Here is a 20,971-nt window from a genome sequence, read left to right as displayed (position 1 = left end):
AACAATTTTGGAATTGAGCAAAGAGCCGCTTAAGGCTGACTTGCTTAATATCAAACAGCTAAAGAGCAGCAGATAAATAAACCATTTCTATGACTCCTACTATAATGGTCTTTAGACCACACTATGCTGATCCTGTTTCACTTAAAATCAGTAGTTTAACCTTCAGTAGAGATGAGTAAAATACCCTGATCTGCTATATTTAAGAATATCAAAACACAAAAAATCTACTAGATAACCTCAATATTTATAAACTATTGTTTTAAGCAACTTTCAGAACTATTTCTGAATATAGATTCCTTATAAAGAAAAAACATTCAATGACCCACCAACAATTATTACATGATTTAATAAGGGCAAGAAATTAAGTCCAAGGGGTATGTTAAGATTTTGCAATCAAAACATGTCACTTTAAGAACAAAATATACAAAGAAAAGAGCTATACGAAAGAAGATCACAGAAACAAAAATAAGTGCCACATATGACTGGACAATGATATTTGCCACTATTAATAAAGTAATTGACAAATTTCAAGTTGTTGACTCTTCAAATACTTAATAAAAGAAAAAAATGACAGATGGGGAAAAAAAGGCACTTCAAGATAATTCAATAAGCACAATTTAGTTTAATTCTACTTCAATGAAACATTTACACATTTTAAAGAAGGAAGTGGCATTTAGCATGTTGTCTTTATTTACAGTGTACAATTTATACTGATTTATGTGACGATCACTCTAATTTTGTACTCTTAAAAATGTTATCTTTTAATACACATTTCCATTTCTAATAGAAAAAGATAAATTACTGACCAAATTTTTCTTTTGCTTCGGTAGGTTAACTGGTTCAAAAACAGAAATAACATTTCCATAGGATGCTGCAATCTTTTAAAAAGAAAAAACAAAGAAAACTTATAAATATGTTGTTACTTATGAATCAAAAGAGCAAAGGAAATGAATAGTATAACTTACAAAATACTCAACACAAAATTTCTTTCACCAATACTTGAGAAGGTCAGTTTTGGGCTTACCATATCTGGGTCAGAATCCCAGCACTGTCCCTTACTGTATACCAGCAAGGTAATCTCTTTGAACCTCAGTTTCCCTATCTATATTTACAATATGTATTACATTATCTTCCTACTAGAATTGAGGGTTGAAATAACATCTGTAAAGCATCTGGTAAAGACACTAAATGTTAATTCCCTTCCTCACATAAGAAAATGTATTGATGTATTCCTTATGGAATTTGATGACTTAAAAATCAGTTTTTAGGTTATCTGTCCTCGAAAGTTCACAATTCTGTCAGTGTATATTTAACTTATTTGAGATAAAACTTAAATCTATTCCTTTGTGAACTCTTTAAGAAGTATACTTTTTCAATATTCTATTTGAGTATCTTTAAAATTTACCCCTTAATGAAAAATAAACCTTGCTGGCTCTGTTTTATGAAGCAGCTACAACTGCAGCCTGAGTCACAAATGAAGAATATTAAAACATCAGAAATCAGATATATAGACAGAATGAATGATCAGGAATAAAAATAAGAACATATAACCTAGTGAAGTAGAGTAAGAAATGAGGATATAACATACATATGGGAGTGGATATTTTTAAGCGGATATTTTTATATTTTAAGATATTTTTCTGAGGAGTTCTGAGAATACAGAAATCATCTACACTGAGTTCATCCAGGAATGTTTAGTTTGTGCCTTTATGTGTGGCTAGGATTTCAAACTGCAGTGAGTGTTCAATTTTAGAAATAGGGTACAGTATGAATACAAGTGTAAATACTAAAAGAAGTAAAGTATGTTGGGAGGTGACTGACCATCAGCCCAGCCGAAGGAGAATAATGAACACGAGGCCAAAAAGGTAGGTGTGAGTGGGTTAAAGAAAGTCTCAAACCAAGGTGAACAACTTAAACTTTTCTAGAGTAATGGGAATCTAAGAACAGTTTAAAGCAAATGAATAACAAGTCAAATGCAGACAAACTTTCTTAGGATAACTAATCTGGTAGTACTACAAAGATAAAAACAGTAATGATAAAATATTGATGCCTATGGTATCAAGAAGCACTTCGTTCTAAAATTTAAACTTAAAAAATTATACCGTTTATGTTGATTTTTTTTTACAAAGTTTATCCCAAAGTTACAAGGAGATAACTACCTGTTTAAAGACAAAGTAGGACTCTAACAATAATTTCTTTTCAGGAGTTTATTTCTAAATAGACTGAAGTTTATTGTTATTCCTTTCCTTCAATTCAATAAATTTTGAAATAAGTAAGCTTTACATCTACTCTACAGGCAATAAATATTGTATCTGTCAACTCATGGAGAAAATTATGCTATATTTCAAGATTATACAAGAATATAATTTCTGACAGTCTCTAAGATACATTTAAGTCACGAATTTTGTTCTCTAGGGTACATCTAGAGAGACAAAGAAATCTGTAGCTACATTGTCTTGGAAACACAGTAAGTCTCTAATTCAACAAGAAATGATACTTCGGAGACTATACTGACAAAAACCATACTCAAAACAAATCTCATATTTGTAAATCTCAAGATTACAAACCTTGCCTTGTTGCATTGAACAATCTACACATCCTACTTGAATATTTCCATGTTTAGCTCCTGGGATTATTTGCAGTCTTTCAAAATCACTTCCCAGTATAACAATGTCACATCCAGATGCATAAGCCTAAAAACAAAACAAAAAAGAACAAAATAAAATAAAAATGATAAAATTGTCAACAAAATATTTTATCATATGAAACACTGGTATTAAATATTATGTTTTAACAGACTAATTTAAAATATTCTTTTTTTTAAATCTTTATTATTTGAGAATATTTCCCTTACCTCCCATATACAGACCCATCAGTCAGTCCTATCTGCAAAATATATACCAATTCCTTTCATTTCTTCCATTTTGATTGAATGCTACTGCACTTATCTAAACAACCATAATCTCTCTCCTGCATGATTGCTTATACACTGATCACTTCCATTCTTGCTTCCCTCTATAACTCCTTTCCACACAAAGACAAAAGTGATCTTTTAAAAATGTTTACTACACCAAGTAATTTTCCCTGATTAAGTCCCTTCAATATTTTCCTCATTGGACTTGGAACAAAATCTCAACTTACCTATGTCAATGTGCTAAATGATTGTCCTAATTTCCCAAATCCATCTCAAGCTACTCTTTCATCCCTTCAAATGGCTCCTGCCCCTATATTACTCTTTTTTCTGTTCCTTGGGCATATCAATCTTTTTCCACCTCAGGGTGGTTTACCTTGCTTCTACCTGCCTGGTCTTTGTCTAACTTCAACATTCAGGTCTCAGTTCAATCACTCATTCGTGTCCGACTCTTTGCGACCCCATGAATTGCAGCACGCCAGGCCTCCCTGTCCTGAATATACTCATATTCTTGCTCCCTTTCCTCTAGCATATTCTTCCTCCCTTTCCTCTAGCATATTCTTCCTCCCTTTCTTCATAGCATATACCACAATTTGTAAATATCTTGCTTGTTATCCATTTCCATCACTACAAGTTCAAGTCCATGACAAAAAGGTAGGGTTCAAGTTTATCTTGTTCTCTGATCTTAGATCACAGAAGTTTCTTCCATTTAAGAGCACATGACTGTCATCCTAGAATTTATATGCAGCATAACTCTGAAAATAAAATATCCATCACAAACTGTTTTCCATCCTGGTAAGTTCTGAAAATCTCAGTAATTCTTTACTTTCTCATCTCTTTTGCACATATACATACAATTTACTTAATGCAAAAAATATTATACTTAATATATATACTTTATGACCATAAATCCTATAAAGGCCAAAATGGTTCTGTATAAGCTACAAAAAATTTTAGAAAACGGATTTGAGAGAACATACAAATAAATCTGCTCACATTTATCAAAAAAATTGGGCCTAAATTGGCTGACAGCTTCTAGAGTGGCAGAGTGGGCTTGATTTTGACTTCTGTTGTAGTGCTCTTTCAGTGGTAGCACAGGAACTTCCTTAGTTAAGCATGCTTGCCTGGGATCTTCCTAAAAAGAGTTATGAGAAATCAAGGGTGGTTCTACTAGTGTCACATAGTGGAAAAAACTGGCTCAGAAAACAAACAAAAAACCTCATGATGGTCTGCTCACCTCTGTGTAAATACCCACGACAGGATCACAAGGCTTGTCACAAGATTATCCTCAAGAATAAATTCCAAAAAGCAATTTAAGAAAACTTTTCATTAATGAACTTCTAAAATACTTTAATATTTTAGAAACTGATTTTCTCCTGAATTTTAAATTTTGATAAAATACTGTCACTGTTTACCAAAATATTATATTAAATGCAGAGTGTTTACAATTTAGATTTTCTTCTCACAACACAAATTTTTTTCAATTTCCATTAGCCAGGATATATATATATACACACACACACACACACACACACACATTTTAATGTGTTCATAACCTCTGCCTTCTTTTCATGTACTACTATTACCTTATCTACTTTTAGATATTGTGTTGCACCTATTTTTGTCAATCATGACTAAATTTTCCTGAATCAAGTCTACATTAATCCTGAAGTACCTCACAAAATTATTGCTTAATTAATTAATGTTTAAAACAAGTAATGAATATCTTCAGACTTGATAAATGCAAAGTTATCTCAGAAATAGATACCTACCCAACAGAAAGACACCAACTCATAATACCAATAAACCATGATCATTCAAAGACTTATCCAGTCCTGGATTACCCTTGCTTTTTTCCTGCTACTGTATTACATTATCACAGCCTGTCAGTTAACTTTTCCTTAGTGACAGTACAAGAAGATGCAGAGCTATCTATTCCTAATTTTGGTAACCAGTGAAGTTGCTCAGTCGTGTCTGACTCTTTGCGACCCCATGGACTGTAGCCTACCAGGCTCCTCCATTCACGGAATTTTCCAGGCAAGAGTACTAGAGTGAGTTGCCATTTCCTTCTCCAGGGGATCTTCCTGACCCAGGGATCAAACCCAGGACTCCTGCATTACAGACAGATGCTTTACCGTCTGAGTCACCAGGGAAGCCCAATTTTGGTAAATTTTTAAGTCAAATAAATGTTATTAATCTTCATCTAGAAAATCTCTCTCATTCAGTCTGCCCTTTCTTCTTTCAGAGTTACAACAAGTGGATGGCAATAAACTGGTAAATGGAAAAAACAAAGACAACAAAAAAAGAATATAACCAACTGCAATCCACTCTTCATGGGTTGACTATTATCCTTGGGGCTTTATAATAAAAAAAAAATCTGATTTTCTTGACTATAGAATTTTAATTTTTATATTTTCGGAGAGGGGCAATGGCACCCCACTCCAGTACTCTTGCCTGGAAAATCCCATGGACAGAGGAGCCTGGTAGGCTGCAGTCCATGGGGTTGCGAAGAGTCGGGCACGACTGAGCGACTTCACTTTGACTTTTCACTTTCATGCATTGGAGAAGGAAATGGCAACCCACTCCAGCGTTCTTGCCTGGAGAATCCCAGGGACAGAGGAGCCTGGTGGGCTGCCGTCTATGGGGTCGCACAGAGTCGGACACGACTAAAGCGACAGAAGCAGTAGCATAGTTGATTTGATAATGTAATTAATTAAACATAAAATGAATTAAAGATTCAAACTATATTTGCATTTTGTTCTGTATCAATTATTTTTAAGAGTATGTAAGTATCTCCTTAAAAATCCTGCTGTGCACAGAATACTGGTTGAATAAACTACAGGACATAGGCACAATGGAGTATTACACAGCTATAAAAAGAATGAGGAAGAAACCTATGAACTGACTTGGGAGTGATTTCTAGGAGACAGTATTAAGTGAAAAACTAAAAAAACAAGTAGAAAAGGGCTGACTTAATTGTCTTTGTCTGACTTACTTCACGTAGAATAATACCCTCTAGATCCACATTATTTCGTCACAAATGGCAAGAATTCACTCTTTTTTATGATTAACATTCCATTGTGTGTGTGTGTGTGTTTGTGTGTAGGCATTGTGTGTACACATATATGGATGAAAATGAATGCATATGTGTATGTGTGTGTGTATACATGTACATATGTATGTATGAATAAATTTAATTATTTAAAAAATCATAACCAGCATCCACTGGTAGATGAATGAATAAAGAAGACGTATATATACACATATATACACACATACATCTACAGTTCAGTTCAGTTCAGTTCAGTCGCTCAGTCGTGTCCGACTCTTTGCGACCCCACAAATCCAAGCACGCCAGGCCTCCCTGTCCATCACCAACTCCCGGAGTTCACTCAGACTCACGTCCATTGAGTCAGTGATGCCATCCAGCCATCTCATCCTCTATCGTCCCCTTTTCCTCCTGTCCCCAATCCCTGCCAGCATCAGAGTCTTTTCCAATGAGTCAACTCTTTGCATGAGGTGGCCAAAGTACTGGAGTTTCAGCTTTAGCATCATTCCCTCCAAAGAAATCCCAGGGCTGATCTCCTTCAGAATGGACTGGTTGGATCTCCTTACAGTCCAAGGGACTCTCAAGAGTCTTCTCCAACACCACAGTTCAAAAGCATCAATTCTTTGGTGCTCAGCCTTCTTCACAGTCCAACTCTCACATCCATACATGACCACAGGAAAAACCATAGCCTTGACTAGACAAACCTTTGTTGGCAAAGTAATGTCTCTGCTTTTGAATATGCTATCTAGGTTGGTCATAACTTTCCTTCCAAGGAGTAAGTGTCTTTTCATTTCATGGCTGCAGTCACCATCTGCAGTGATTTTGGAGCCCAGAAAAATAAAGTCTGATACTATTTCCCCATCTATTTCCCATGAAGCGATGGGATCGGATGCCATGATCTTCGTTTTCTGAATGTTGAGCTTTAAGCCAACTTTTTCACTCTCCTCTTTCACTTTCATCAAGAGGCTTTTTAGTTCCTCTTCACTTTCTGCCATAAGGGTGGTGTCATCTGCATATCTGAGGTTATTGATATTTCTCCCCACAATCTTGATTCCAGCTTGTGTTTCTTCCAGTCCAGCATTTCTCATGATGTACTCTGCATATAAGTTAAATAAGCAGGGTGATAATATACAGCCCTGACATACTCCTTGTCCTATTTGGAACCAGTCTGTTGTTCCATGTCCAGTTCTAACTGTTGCTTCCTGACCTGCATATAGCTTTCTCAAGAGGCAGGTCAGGTGGTCTGGTATTCCCATCTCTTTCAGAATTTTGCACAGTTTATTGTGATCCACACAGTCAAAGGCTTTAGCATAGTCAATAAAGCAGAAATAGATGTTTTTCTGGAACTCTTTTGTATTTTCCATGATCCAGCGGATGTTGGCAATTTGATCTCTGGTTCCTCTGCCTTTTCTAAACCCAGCTTCAACATCAGGAAATTCACGGTTCACCTATTGCTGAAGCCTGGCTTGGAGAATTTTGAGCATTACTTTACTAGCATGCGAGATGAGTGCAATTGTGCAGTAGTTTGAGCATTCTTTGGCATTGCCTTTCTTTGGGATTGGAATGAAAACTGACCTTTTCCAGTCCTGTGGCCACTGCCCGGTTTTCCAAATTTGCTGGCATATTGAGTGCAGTACTTTCACAGCATCATCTTTGAGGATTTGAAATAGCTCAACTGGAATTCCATCACCTCCACTAGCTTTGTTCGTAGTGATGCTTTCTAAGGCCCACTTGACTTCACATTCCAGGATGTCTGCCTCTAGGCTCATCGTGATTATCTGGGTCATGAAGATCTTTTTTGTACAGTTCTTCTGTGTATTCTTGCCTCCTCTTGTTAATCTGCTTCTGTTATGTCCATACCATTTTTGTCCTTTATTGAGCCCATCTTTGCATGAAATGTTCCCTTGGTATCTCTAATTTTCTTGAAGAGATCTCTAGTCTTTCCCATTCTGTTGTTCCTCTATTTCTTTGCATTGATCGCTGAGGAAGGCTTTCTTATCTCTTCTTGCTATTCTTTGGAACTCTGCATTCAGATGTTCCAAAGCATTCCAAAGATGCTTATATCTTTGCTTTTCTCCTTTGCTTTTCTCTTCTCTTCTTTTCACAGCTATTTGTAAGGCCTCCCCAGACAGCCATACACCCACACATCTTCTTTATTCATTCATCTACCAATGGATGCTAGTTATGATTTCTGAAACTTATTAACATCATAAATAAAGCAATCAGAATGGGTGGGGGGGAACAAATGAACTAACTACATTACAAACAAATACTACATCTACACTGAAAGAAAGAAGGAAGGAAAATAATAAGTAATTTATGAATACAGAATTTGACTAATATATTCTCAGCCTTGGAGATTGAGAAGGAAAAAACTTTGGCACCAAAGTTTTATATATACCAAAGCTATACAAGGACACTACAAGAAAACTACAGGCCAATTTCTCTGATGAATATAGATGCAAAAATCTTCAACAGATGCAAAAGACTGATTCAATAGCACACTAAAAAGATCATACACCATAATCAAGTTGTATTTATCCCTGAGATGCAGGATGGTTCCATAAAAGCCATATATGACAAGCTCACAGCTAATGCAGTCAATGGTAAAAAGCTAAAAGCTTTCCTCTAAGATCAGGAACAAGACAAGGATGCCCACACTTAGCAAATCTATTCAACCTAATATTGGAAGTCCCAGCCAGAGTAATTAGGCGAGAAACAGAAATAAAATGCATCTGAATCAGAAAGGAAGATATAATATTGTCTGTTTTCAGAATACAAGATACTACATATAGAAACCCTGAAGTCTCTACCAAAAAACTTTTAGAACTAATAAACAAAGTCAGCAAAGTTGCAGAATACAAAATCAACATAAAAAAAAAACTGCATTTCTGTACACTAACAATAGACTATTCAAAAAAGAAATTAAGGAAACAATCCAATCTACAACAGCATCAAAAAGAATAAAATACTTTAGAAAAACTTTAACCAGGTGAAAAGTCTTGGACACTGAAAACTATCACGACACAGATTAAAGAAACTGAAGATTACACAAATAAATGAAAAGACGCCTTTTGTTCTCGAACTAGAAGAGTTAATATCATTACAATGTTCATACTACACAAAACCATTTATAGATTCCATGTAATTTCTATCAAAATTCCAGTAGCATTTTTCACACAGGGGGTAAAAAAAAATCCTAAAATTCACAATGGAACCACAAAAGACCCCAAATAGCCAAAGCAATCTTAAGGAATAACTAAGCTGGAATCATCACATTTCCTGATTTCAAACTATATTACAAAACTATAATAATCCAAACAATATGGTATCAGCATAAAAACAGACACAGAGACCTAAGGAACAGAATCATAAGCCTAGACATAACCTACACATATATGGTCAATTAATTGTTGACAAAGGTGCCAAGAATATACAATAGAGAAAAGAGAGTTTCTTCAATAAGCTGACACTGGGAAAACTGGACATCCCTGTGCAAAAGAATGAAATTGAACCCGTGTCTTACATCACACACAAAAATAAACTCAAAAATGATTCAAAAACTTAAACTTGAAAAATAAAACTGGAAACAAAACTCCTAGAAGAAAACATAGGGGGAAAGCCCCTTGGCAATCAGTGATGATTAATGGAACACCAAAAGCACAAGCAACAAAAGCAGTAATAAATAAGACTACACTAAACTGCAAAGCTTCTGCACAGCAAAAGAAACCGTCAACAAAATGAAAAGGTAACCTTCAAAATGGGAGAAGGTTTGCAAACCTTACCTGATAAAAAGTAATTATCTAAAATATAGAAAGAGCTCATAATTCAATAGCAAAAACAACCCAATTAAAAATGGGCAGGGGACTCAGACATTTTTCCAAAGAAGATGTACTGATGGCCAATAGGTACATGAAAAGATGTTCAATATCACTGATCATCAGGGAAATGCCAATCAAAACTGGATGAGGTATCACTTCATACCCATTAGGATGCTATCATCAAAAAGATAAAAGATAAGTGTTGGTAAAAATGTGAAGAAAAGGAATCCTTGTGTACTCTTGGTGAGAATGTAGACTGGCAGAGCCACTGTGAAAAACAATATGGAAGAGGACTTCCTTGGTGGTCTAGGGGTTAAGAATCTGCCTGTCAATGCAGAATACACGTTCAATCCCTGGTCCACATGATTCCACATGTGGCAAGGCAACTAAGCCTGTAGGCCCCAACTACTGAGCCCATGGGCCACAACTACTGAAGCCCACACTCGAGAGTCCAAACGCCACAACTACTGAGACTGCGTGCTGCAACTACTGAAGCCCGTGCACGCTAGAGCCCACGTCCACAATGAGAAGCCCCTGCAATGAGAAGCGCATGCACTGCAGCTAGAGAGTACTCCCCACTCGCTGCAACTAGCTAAAGCCCACCCACAGCAATGAAGACACTGCACAGGCAAAAGAAACAAAAACAAACAAGCAAACAAAAACAGTATGGAAGAGTCCTGAAAAAATTAAAAGCAAAACCACCATATGTTCCACCAATTCAACTTGTCCCAAGATGATGAAATCACTATAAGAGATATCTGCACTCCCATATTTGTTACAACATTATTCACAAGAGCCAAGATATGGAAACAGCCTAAGTGTCCATCAGTGAATGAATGGATTTTAAAAAATATTTTTTATACACATACACAAAAACAAAAGAATATTATTCGGTCACACAAAAAAAATAAAACCCTGCCACTTGTGATAACCTTGAAGGCGTTATGCTAAGTCAGAGAAAGACAAATACTGTACATATATATTCCACTTATATGTGGAATCTAAAAACATTTTTACTAATAGAAATATTTTACTAACAGAATTGAATGGTGGTTGCCAGGGGCTGTGGGTGGGAAAATGGGAGATGTTGCTCAAAGGATACAAACTTTCAGTCATAAGATGAGTAAATTCCAGGAATCTAACGTATAGCAGGGTGACTATGGCTAACAATACTATATTGTACAGTTGAAAGTTGCTATTAGAATAAAGCTTTAATGTTTTCATCATAACAACAAACTGGTAATTATGTGTGGTAAAGGATACGTTAACTAATCTCATTGTGGTAAATAGTTCATAATATGTATGTGTATCAAATCATAACATTGTATACTTTAAATTTACACAATGTTAATGCCAATTGTATCTCAATAACGCTTAGGGAAAAAAATGAGAGAGAGGTGAACCTGTACAGATAATCCAAACTGGGTATCCTGCAAAAATCACTTGAAATAGACACATCTTATGGATATTTTAAATAGATTATTAAAATTAATTCAATCACTAGAGTTTATACAACATGACAAGTTAATAAGCATGTAAGTACACCAAACCAAACTGGGAAAACAAACTTTAAAATGGGCTCTGCACCCAAAGTTCATAGCAGCATTATTTACAACAGCCAAGACATGGAAGCAACCTAAGTGTCCATCAACAGATAAATGTATGAAGACAACATGGTACATATATACAACGGATTTATCATAAAAAGAATAAAATATTGTCATTTGCAGCGACATGAATGGATCTAGAGAATACCACACTAAGTGAAGTCAGGGAGAAAAAAAGACAAATATTGTATGATAGTATTCATATGTGGAATTTAAAAAATTATACAAATCAATCTATATACAAAACAGAAACAGACGCGCAGATGAAGAAAACAAACTTAAGAGTCACCAAAAGGAAAAGTTCAGTTCAGTTCAGTCACTCAGTCGTGTCCAACTCTTTGCGACCCCATGAATCACAGCACGCCAGGCAAGGAAAAGGGAAGGGGGCAAATGATAAATAGGAGGATGGGATTAACAGACATGAACTACTAAACATAAAATGAAAAGCAATAAGGATTTACTATTTAATATAGGGAATAATATTCAATGTCTTATAATAGCCTATAATGGAAAAATAATCATAATATATACACATATATAAATCCAGATCACTTTGCTGTAAACCTGAAAGTAACACAATATTGTAAATCAATTATACTTCAACTTTTAAAACTTAATGTATTAATAATTCACACATTAACAAACTAAAGAAAAAATAAACAAAATTGGATATGTATGATTTAAAAATAATCCATCTCTACTAATCTACCTGGTTTTAAATATACTATACATAATACTTTAAACCAAAATCTACAGTTTCATAGATTTTTTACAAAACAAATGGTTCTAAAAACTTCAAGTTGCCCTATTATTATTAAAACAATAATTAAAAGAACAGACTGTTTTATCAAATAAATTGCCATGCTACCCAAGTTTCAAAAGTAATATGCATATATTACAATTGATACACTAGCTGCTTCTATCAAAAGATCTGTAATCAGAATAACCTATTACTAAGCAATGAAAATTAAATTGACAAATGAAAATCCTTTTATTAGGCACATGTAATATCATGATTACTAACTGAGGCTAAACAAGGTGCAAAGAAAAAACTGAGTTCATACGCATGCTATTTAGCATACAACAAACATGATTTTTAACTTTAAGTTTGGCAGACAACTGTCTCAAATATTCTAAATTTTAAAAATTACACAAGGTTGCAAGTCAGCATTCTAATATGGAAATCCTGTGATTTCTGTATAACAGTTAGATTTCCTGTTTTCACTGTTTTATTTTAACCAACCATATCAGAAGAATTTCTTCCTGGTATACTTCCTGGTTAAATGACTTATATTTGGCATATTGTAATTAATATTATTCTCATTTATTAAAACACAACATTAAGAATTCAACTTCCCTGGTGGCTCAGATGGTAAAGTGTCTGTCTGCAATGGTAGACACCGGGGTTCAATCCCTGGGTCGGGAAGATCCCCTGGAGAAGGAAATGGCAACCCACTCTAGTACTCTTGCCTGGAAAATTCCATGGACAGAGGAGCCTGGTAGGCTACAGTCCATGGGGTCACAAAGAGTCGGACACGACTGAGAGACTTTACTTTTTTTTTACTTGCTGCTGCTGTATTTTAAAATAAACCAAATATTTAAAGTCTCATTTTTACCTTTAATGGCCTATGAGCACCACAAAAATCATTCTCTCTCCAGATACATACATTATCAAACTTTCCCCTCCTGTATTCTCTCCATTCACATGCTTCTCCAAAAAAAGAACTTCCTATAAAGGCTTCCCTACAGTGAATAAAACAAAAATTTAAACTAAAGGATGCTTACTATTACAGAAAGTTGAAGGAGAATGCTAATTCAGCCTCCATTTCTCTACCAACATCCAGACAGCTGCAGTCAGTCTTTTGACTTCTAATCTGGGTCCCTTTGGTTGGGAACACTGAGTTGTCCAACACAAAAGAGTCTGGAGCTATTATTTGTTTGCTATTCCTCATATAGCCAAGGTATTTAAATTACAAACTAGAACTAAAACACAATCTGTCTCTTGAAAATTACCTCCCTTTCCATTTCAGTAAAAACACAATTTCAACACTAAGTACAGATAATCTATTATATATTAAAGTACATATCACTAGCATGCACAGAAATATTAGAAAACCAGATCTAACTAACTATGCCTGTTTTTAACTATGAAAAGCAAATATTTTTTTCTAAAAACAAAAGTCGTCAACTGATTAGGGCCAGGTGCTCATATACTTCCACTCTAAAGACTGCAGGAAATTAACAAGGAAAAAGGAATGAAGGAAGAATTCATGTAAATAAAGAAAAACTAAAGAATTTTTGCTAATACACCTGAAACTTCTCCTGCTTGTTCATCTGATATTTAGGGTAAAATGCGTAATAACTGATATTGAAAAAAAATTTTTTAACTTTAATTGAGGTATTTTATTTGAACTCAAATCTAAATGATTAAAAATACTTCTTAAAACTGCAATTTTTAACTATATAGCAGTAAGATTTCTTTACTATTATTTATCGATTTAATTAGTATTCAATCTAGGCACTATGAGTTTAGCCTTTATAATAACTGACATTTTTAAGAGTTTTACAGGTACTAAGCAATGAACTTAACAGTTTTTCATGTAACAACCCTATGAATATGCTTTCCTTAGCCTCATTTTACAGATAAGAAAAAAAAAAGAAACTCAAACGATGTAAAAGAATTTCCCCATGGATATATAACTAACTGTAAGGACTAGGTTGGAAATCAAATTCAGATAATGATGCTAGTATTAGGTGACACCAGTACTTCAATCACTGTTCTAGGCGCTCACAATGAAACTCTGGAAGACACACACAAGGCAAAACAGGTTACTAATATAATGAAAGTGCAAATAAAGTGCTTCGAAGTGTAACAGACACGGTCACTGCCTACTGGAAGTTTTCCTGTTAACAGAAAAGTCAAAATAGTTTGATGCCAGTTTAAGTAGCAAAAAAAAAGTGTCTCATATATACTAACTATATTGGAAATGTCATATTTTAAAATCTAGAATCCATGAGAAATGGCACTCAATTTTATTTCAATTTAAAGCCTGTCAGGCTATATTCAGAAAACAGGATCTCATCTCTTGTAATCTTTTAAAATAAGAACAAATAAGTTATCTGCAAACATGCAAAGACAGGAATTACAAACATTAAATCTGTTTTTAGAGAAAGTATAATTTAACAGGAGAAACAAAATAATTCTGCAAGTGGGCCTATAAGAGGAAGATTTCACATCCCTAGGTGAAGTAAAACTGGAATTTAGGGAAAGATTTTTAGTCTGCACATACTATCTACCATTAATGTTTGTTCTCTTTCTATGAAAAGAAAAAAAAAAAAAAAGCCAAAATCAAAAGAGGTTAAAAACAAAAGTCAAGGAGTAAACAAGAGGTTCTACTTTTTAGAAAAAAGGATAATTTCAAGAGAGATTAAATTTAAGACGTATATAGTATCCAGAAGACTGAGGGCATGAAATCTAGTTTATACGAATCAATTTAATGTTAAAGAGTCAGGGTAGATTAGCTGCAAAGGAAAAAAGATGATTGTTAATAAACTACCGTCAGAATTAGAGAAACCTGGGATCTCTTCATACTAAATAACAACAACAAAATGTTTATTTTCACCTTATTTACTGCACTGATTCCTGAGATCTGAGAGAAATCTACAAGAGGCTTGGCAGGAGGTGATTAAAGCTTGGTCTATGGAAACACACTTTAAAATTCAGTAAACCTGAGCAGCAAGCTACATGATGGCACAAGACATTCTTCTTATCTTTGACACATTAACTCACCTCTCCTTTAAAATAACAGAAGCATTCACCAAAATATTATAAACACTTTGGCCATCTAGGTGCATAAATAAGTCAGCATACTGTATATACTTTGAAGTTCACACCACTACTTACATATTAATAGACTCTGAATGCCTTCTCAGATAAGGTTGTTAGAATTTACATTAGAGGAGCATTCATATAACTTTAGGAGATGTCAGAGAATGAAATGTTACCATCCAAAAATCTCCCATTAGAAACATTTCCTTAGGATGATCTTTATTTTCTGAACAGCAACATCAATGTTCAACTGCTGGGAGACTCCGGTGGCCCTCTACCACCCTTAGAGTTCACTCTCTCCTTTGAGCACTGAAGCAAGGTTAACATTTAGAATTAGAATCTCTAAAATTCCTAGTGTCAAGTGCAATTTAAGGCATATATGAGTCACTCTACAGGGAAGGAACAGACTACTCAAAAGCAAATTCAGGTACTAAATGACTACACCATATTAAATAATGATTACTGGGTTCTTTTCTATTATTTATTGACTGAAATATGAAAAAAAATAGTCAAAAGTGGATAAAAAGAAAACCTGGGGTATTAAGCTGTTTAGTTTGCTTCACTTATACATGCAAAATTAAGTAACTTAATCACAACTATTAAGAGATAGCTTAATAACTATTCAAGTTGTAGCAAAAATCATGAGCCCTATAAGTATATTTAGACAGACTATTATGTGCAATACTGACCTAAAGCTTGAAATCATTATAATAACTACAGAAAATTCTTTAAAAAATTATAGTTAAGGAAGAAAATGTCAATATTCTGGTAAGAAGCAGAAGTTTGGGGCCCTCCTTTCACTATCTGGGGAAGACAAATGAAAAATACGACACTTTCATTTAAACTTTAACATGTAAATACTAGAAATGAAAGAAGAGTTTTACTGAAGAATAGTAATGCAACTTTTGGTAATTAATACGAACAATCTAAAATAAATAAAAGTCTCCTAGGACTTCTACACTCAAATACTGAGTGCAAGGATGGCAGGAGTGAACCATTAACAAAAATAGTTTTCTCTTTCCAAAATTATTCCCAGTGAACTTAAAGAAAACTAAATGAAAAGCACTGTTTTCACTGTATTATTACTACGTGTTAGTTGTTGACAGCAAACAATTAGTAACTGTTTTAAGTTTTTTTGTTTTTTTTTTAAGACACCCACTCTTTATAACTACAAAAACTTGACCTTAACTCAGAGGAAGAAATGAAACTAATCCCAGCTATTTCTAAACTTAACAATTAAGAGCCTGTGGACTTGAACAATAAAAAGCCCACACACACATTACACAGAAACGACATTGTTAAACCACCCCAACCCAAAGATGTCAGATTAAAACTTGAAAAAAATCCTACAAAACATTCTAGCTTCCGAGTGTAGTCTCTGTAAACATTAAGTAGCTCAAGGACCAAAGTGCTGTTGCCGCCTCCGTTCTCAAAGGCCAGGTCTGCCGACCCTAAAGAGTGGGGACCTCCCCGTGGGGCGTGGGGGACCCCCGCAAGGGCGACGAGGTTTTCTGGGCCTCCGCCCGCTGCTCTGGGCCGAGACCGGCTGACTCAGGGGCGCGGACTCGCCACGGGCGACGAGGGAGCCTCCCTCACTCACCGTGAAGCGCTGGTCGCCGACGCTGCCCACCGAGAAGCAGTGGTCGCCGGGATTCACGGCCCCAGTCAGCACCTGGTGCAGGTTCATGTCTACGCCTCAGTCCAGCAACTGACGTCGTGTCCGGCTCATGCCCGGGGTCAGCGGTCGCTTCCCTCCCTTTCCTTCACGGGCGGCGGCCGTTCTGCAGCGACAGGCGCCAGAAGCCAGAGCCGCTCAGCTGCGGCCCGCAGCTCATCCCGAGCCCCGGCCTGTGAGGCCCGGAGGGGGCGGGCCAGCGAGCGGGCGGAGCGCCGCGCTCGTCCGCGCACCTGTCACAGTCCACGCGGGCCCAGGTGAAGCTCTGGGTCGACCCAGCGGCCGCGACCCCCGGCCGACTCACCGGCCAGGAGGGCCACGCAGTCCACAACACTTCCCTGAGGTGTGGGTGGCTGGCCCGGACCGAGCCCAAGTGTCGCAAGCAGCACGCACTCGCCCTCCCCACCTGACCTGGCCCTTGCAGGCTCCGGTGCCCGCCAGCCCCAATGGCCTCGGCGGCTCCCTACGCGTCGCTAGGTCTCTTTGGCCGGAATATCGCGAGATTCTCGGGGCGAAAAGGAATACTGCAGTAAAGGATTCACTTTTTTACCACGGCTGACAGAACAGCAAGAGGAAAACGCCTCTTCCAGGGAGATGTTGGCCAATCCCGAGCTCTAGCCCATCTAAGGCTCCACCCACTGCTGAGGATAGACCAATGTCTTAAAGGTTTGTGAGGGACGCTGTGCGTTTGAATGTTCAACGTCAGGAGCCTAGTAAAAACATAAAGAGCCTTGGATAAGGTTGCTGCTGCTACTGCTGCTAAGTCGCTTCAGTCGTGTCCGACTCTGTGCGACCCCATAGACGGCAGCCCACTAGGCTCCTCTGTCCCTGGGATTCTCCAGGCAAGAATCCTGGAATGGGTTGCCATTTCCTTCTCCAATGCATGAAAGTGAAAAGTGAAAGTGAAATGGCTCAGTCGTGCCCGACTCTTAGCGACCCCATGGACTGCGTAGCCTACCAGGCTACTCCGTCCATGGGATTTTCCAGGATAAGGTTAAGGGCTGTCAAATTATGCTTTAGGTTAGGGCTTATTCTGACTGTTGGACCAGAAAGCTTAAAAGGGAGAAGTACATTATAAATACACTTGCGGTGTCCTCAGTCCTGGTAGAAACTACAAGTCCCAACAAACACCGCTCCTCTGGGCGGCCCACGATTACCACTGAATGGGTACTACCCTGCGGCTTCTCTGACCCGCACAGTAGTAACTCCGGCCAGACGCGCGTTTCCATTTCGCTAAAAAGGAAAACACTTGACAAGTGCTAAAATGAGGTGTTTCACCAAAGGTCAACTTAACACTCGTTTTTAAGTTGTGGTAATAATAATACTGCACCAGCTCTGCATTTAGCTGGTATTTCGGAAAAATCTAAGAATTCCAAAGTGATTAGAGTCATAATCCCAACTGTGAGATTCAACTCATTGTGTTTTGACACAAGTTTTGTATTGATAAACATCTGTTTTTGTCTCCGCCCATGTATCGTAAGCCTCTTAAGAGACAAGCTGTCGTGTATTCCCAGTGTCCAGTGCAAAGTGTACTTTACGATCTAGGTGTTCAGTAAAGGGTAAAAGAGTGAATGTAAATAATAATTTCCGCGTAAAAAAAGAGGTCACCTGATGCGAAGAACTGACTGACTGGAAAAGACCCTGATGCTGGGAAAGATTGAAGGCGGGAGGAGAAGGGGATGAAAGAGGATGAGATGGTTGGATGGCATCACCGAGTCTGTGAACATGAGTTTGAGTAAGCTCCAGGAGTTGGTGATAGACGGGGAAGCCTGACATGCTGCAGTCCAGGGGGTCGCCAAGAGTGGGACACGACTGAGCGACTGAACTGAACTGAAACCGATTTTGATTTTTATACCCTTTTCTGGTGGTAAAAACAAACAAAAAACTCTTCACACTAATAGTTGGATGAGAAGAGTACTGGTAATTTTATTATTATTATTTTTTTTTTTTTGCTTTCCCTGTTTTTTGCAATGTGCATATACTTTGTTTTGCAATTTTAGAAGTTTACTTTAAAAGTAAGCTTAAGAAAAAATCTTTAAAAAGTAGATATATGTATTTATATAATGATACACTTTGCCATAGGGCAGAAACAAATGCAACATTGTAAATCAACTATAATAAAAAATATTTTTAACAAAAGTCTAAAAGAGCCATCTCCCTTTTTTAATTTTGAAAGATGTAAATGAATTCCATTATTTATCCCAGTCTCCTCATAAAAATGAGGGATTTAAAATTTAAATTTTCTTAAAAAATACTATTTTATTGAGGTGTAACATTTTGTTTTTTAATTATTAATTCAGATTTTATTTAAAATGCCTTTAAGTTAATTTTATATTTTAGATCTTAAATCAAGATTTTTCTCTTTTTCATATAAATTCTGTATGTAGCCCAAAGTTTAACATGTTTACTTGCTCTATTCTGCTTATTTTCTGGTTTTAAAAGGCATACTTTAAAAAGTATGTAATAAAAGATTAAAAGGATAAAAGAAAGTAAGGGACCTAATAGTTAGGAAATCTGAGATCTACTCTTGATCTCTCATTTGCTGTATGACCATGGAAAATGTCTCATTAACTTTAAGACCGTTTTCCTCATCTGTAAAATTAGCAAGTTTAACTTATCAACAATTTTTTGCTTGGCATTTTTATTCCTGATAAACATCTATTAGTTTTTATTAAATTCCTTCATCCTAGAAATATATGGAATTTGACTCCTGCCCTAATTACTCATTTAGACAAGTAACTTAATCTCTCTGTGCTTTACTTTCCTTATCTGTAAAGTGGGGATATTAATAGACGTTCTTCATAGGATTATCATGAAGATTAAATGAGCACAGTGTTTAGCACATAGGCAGAATTTAATAGATTTAGTTATTCTTAATATTTTTTAGATTTTTGACTATTTGAAAGCCTTTATTGATTTTGATACAGTACTGTTTGATGTTTTGGTATTTTGGCCATGAGGCTTCTTAGTTCCCCAACAGGGGATCAAACTCATGCCCTACAGTGGAAGACTAAGTCTTTCCCCCACGGGGAAGACTATTATTATTATTACTATTATTAAATAAACCTAACCTTTTGACATATTTTTTCTAAAGTGTTCCATATAGTGTCAAACCTCAGTCCAAATCAAATTTTTCAGTGATGTCTGAAATGCCATAAATATTTTGAGGCCATCTTGGCCTGTATCCAAACCTATGGGACTATAGTACAACAACTAATGAAAAGTGAGGTAATCCTTTGCATCTTATTCAGAAAAAAACTGCCCATTAAACACCCTATTTTTGATGTACAGCAGATGAACTGTTTCAATGAAACAGGTAAATCCTTGTACTGTATCTATTCATTCCACTACAACTAAGACCTAATGTCTGGTTTTATACAGCCCTTGAACTGAGAATGTTTTTTACATTTTCTAATGGTTGAAAAAAAATTAATAGAATAAATATATTTTTGATGCATAAAATTATATGAAATGTCTATGTCCATAAGTAAAATGTTATTGGAACACAGCAATGCATAGGGATTGAGGTATGGTCTATGACTGCTTTCACACTACAACTGCAGAGTTGAATAGTTTCAACAGAGATCATATATCCTGCAAAGCAAAATATTTACTATTTGGGCTCTTAGACAGAAAGTTTGCCAACCCCTAATGTATAGGAAGGATCCTCTACTATTCTATGATCTCCAAAATAGTTTTTGCTGTGCAAAATGGTGGTTGTACTGAATAATAACTCAGCTTAATTAGTAAAACATTTCATGTTGATGATTACACAAGCATCTTTAAATCCCTTGGTGAAGGAAATGACAACCCACTCCAGTATTCTTGCCTGGAAAATACCATAGACAGAGGAGTATGGCGGGGTACAGTCCATGGGGTCACAGAAGAGTTGGATACAACTGAGCAGCACACACACACATTGTATCCCTGAGTCCCCAGAATTTATCATAGCACAGAGTAGATACCACTAATAGTTGAATGCAAGAATGACTATAGAAGGATCTGACTTACATATATATATATATATATATATATATATATATATATATATATATATATGTATAAAGAGTCCTTAAAGA

The 20,971-nt window shown here is 36.2% G+C and overlaps 1 protein-coding gene across 9 annotated transcripts in view; it reads right to left on the bottom strand.

Moving 5' to 3' along the window:
• Positions 1 to 17,435, bottom strand: part of DMXL1 (Dmx like 1) — a 125,830-nt gene extending 108,395 nt beyond the window's left edge. For 3 of the 9 annotated variants that reach the window (XM_025292985.3, XM_025292988.3, XM_025292986.3), the window contains exons 1-3: positions 16,818 to 17,435; positions 2,568 to 2,693; positions 807 to 878 (exon numbers count right to left, since the gene is read on the bottom strand). In XM_025292985.3, the coding sequence (XP_025148770.2) occupies positions 807 to 878; positions 2,568 to 2,693; positions 16,818 to 16,904 (285 nt within the window). In that variant the 5' untranslated portion in view covers positions 16,905 to 17,435. Of the gene's footprint in view, positions 1 to 806; positions 879 to 2,567; positions 2,694 to 3,907; positions 4,047 to 16,817 lie in introns of all 9 variants that reach the window. The other 6 variants (XM_025292987.3, XM_025292989.3, XM_006078086.4 and 3 more) reach the window with 3 other exon arrangements.
• Positions 17,436 to 20,971: the final 3,536 nt, after the last annotated feature.

Source organism: Bubalus bubalis, chromosome 9 (genome assembly GCF_019923935.1).
Source record: "Bubalus bubalis isolate 160015118507 breed Murrah chromosome 9, NDDB_SH_1, whole genome shotgun sequence".
NCBI classification, from domain to species: domain Eukaryota; kingdom Metazoa; phylum Chordata; class Mammalia; order Artiodactyla; family Bovidae; genus Bubalus; species Bubalus bubalis.
Note: the sequence above shows the minus strand (reverse complement) of the source record. Positions and strands in the feature narration are given on the sequence as shown.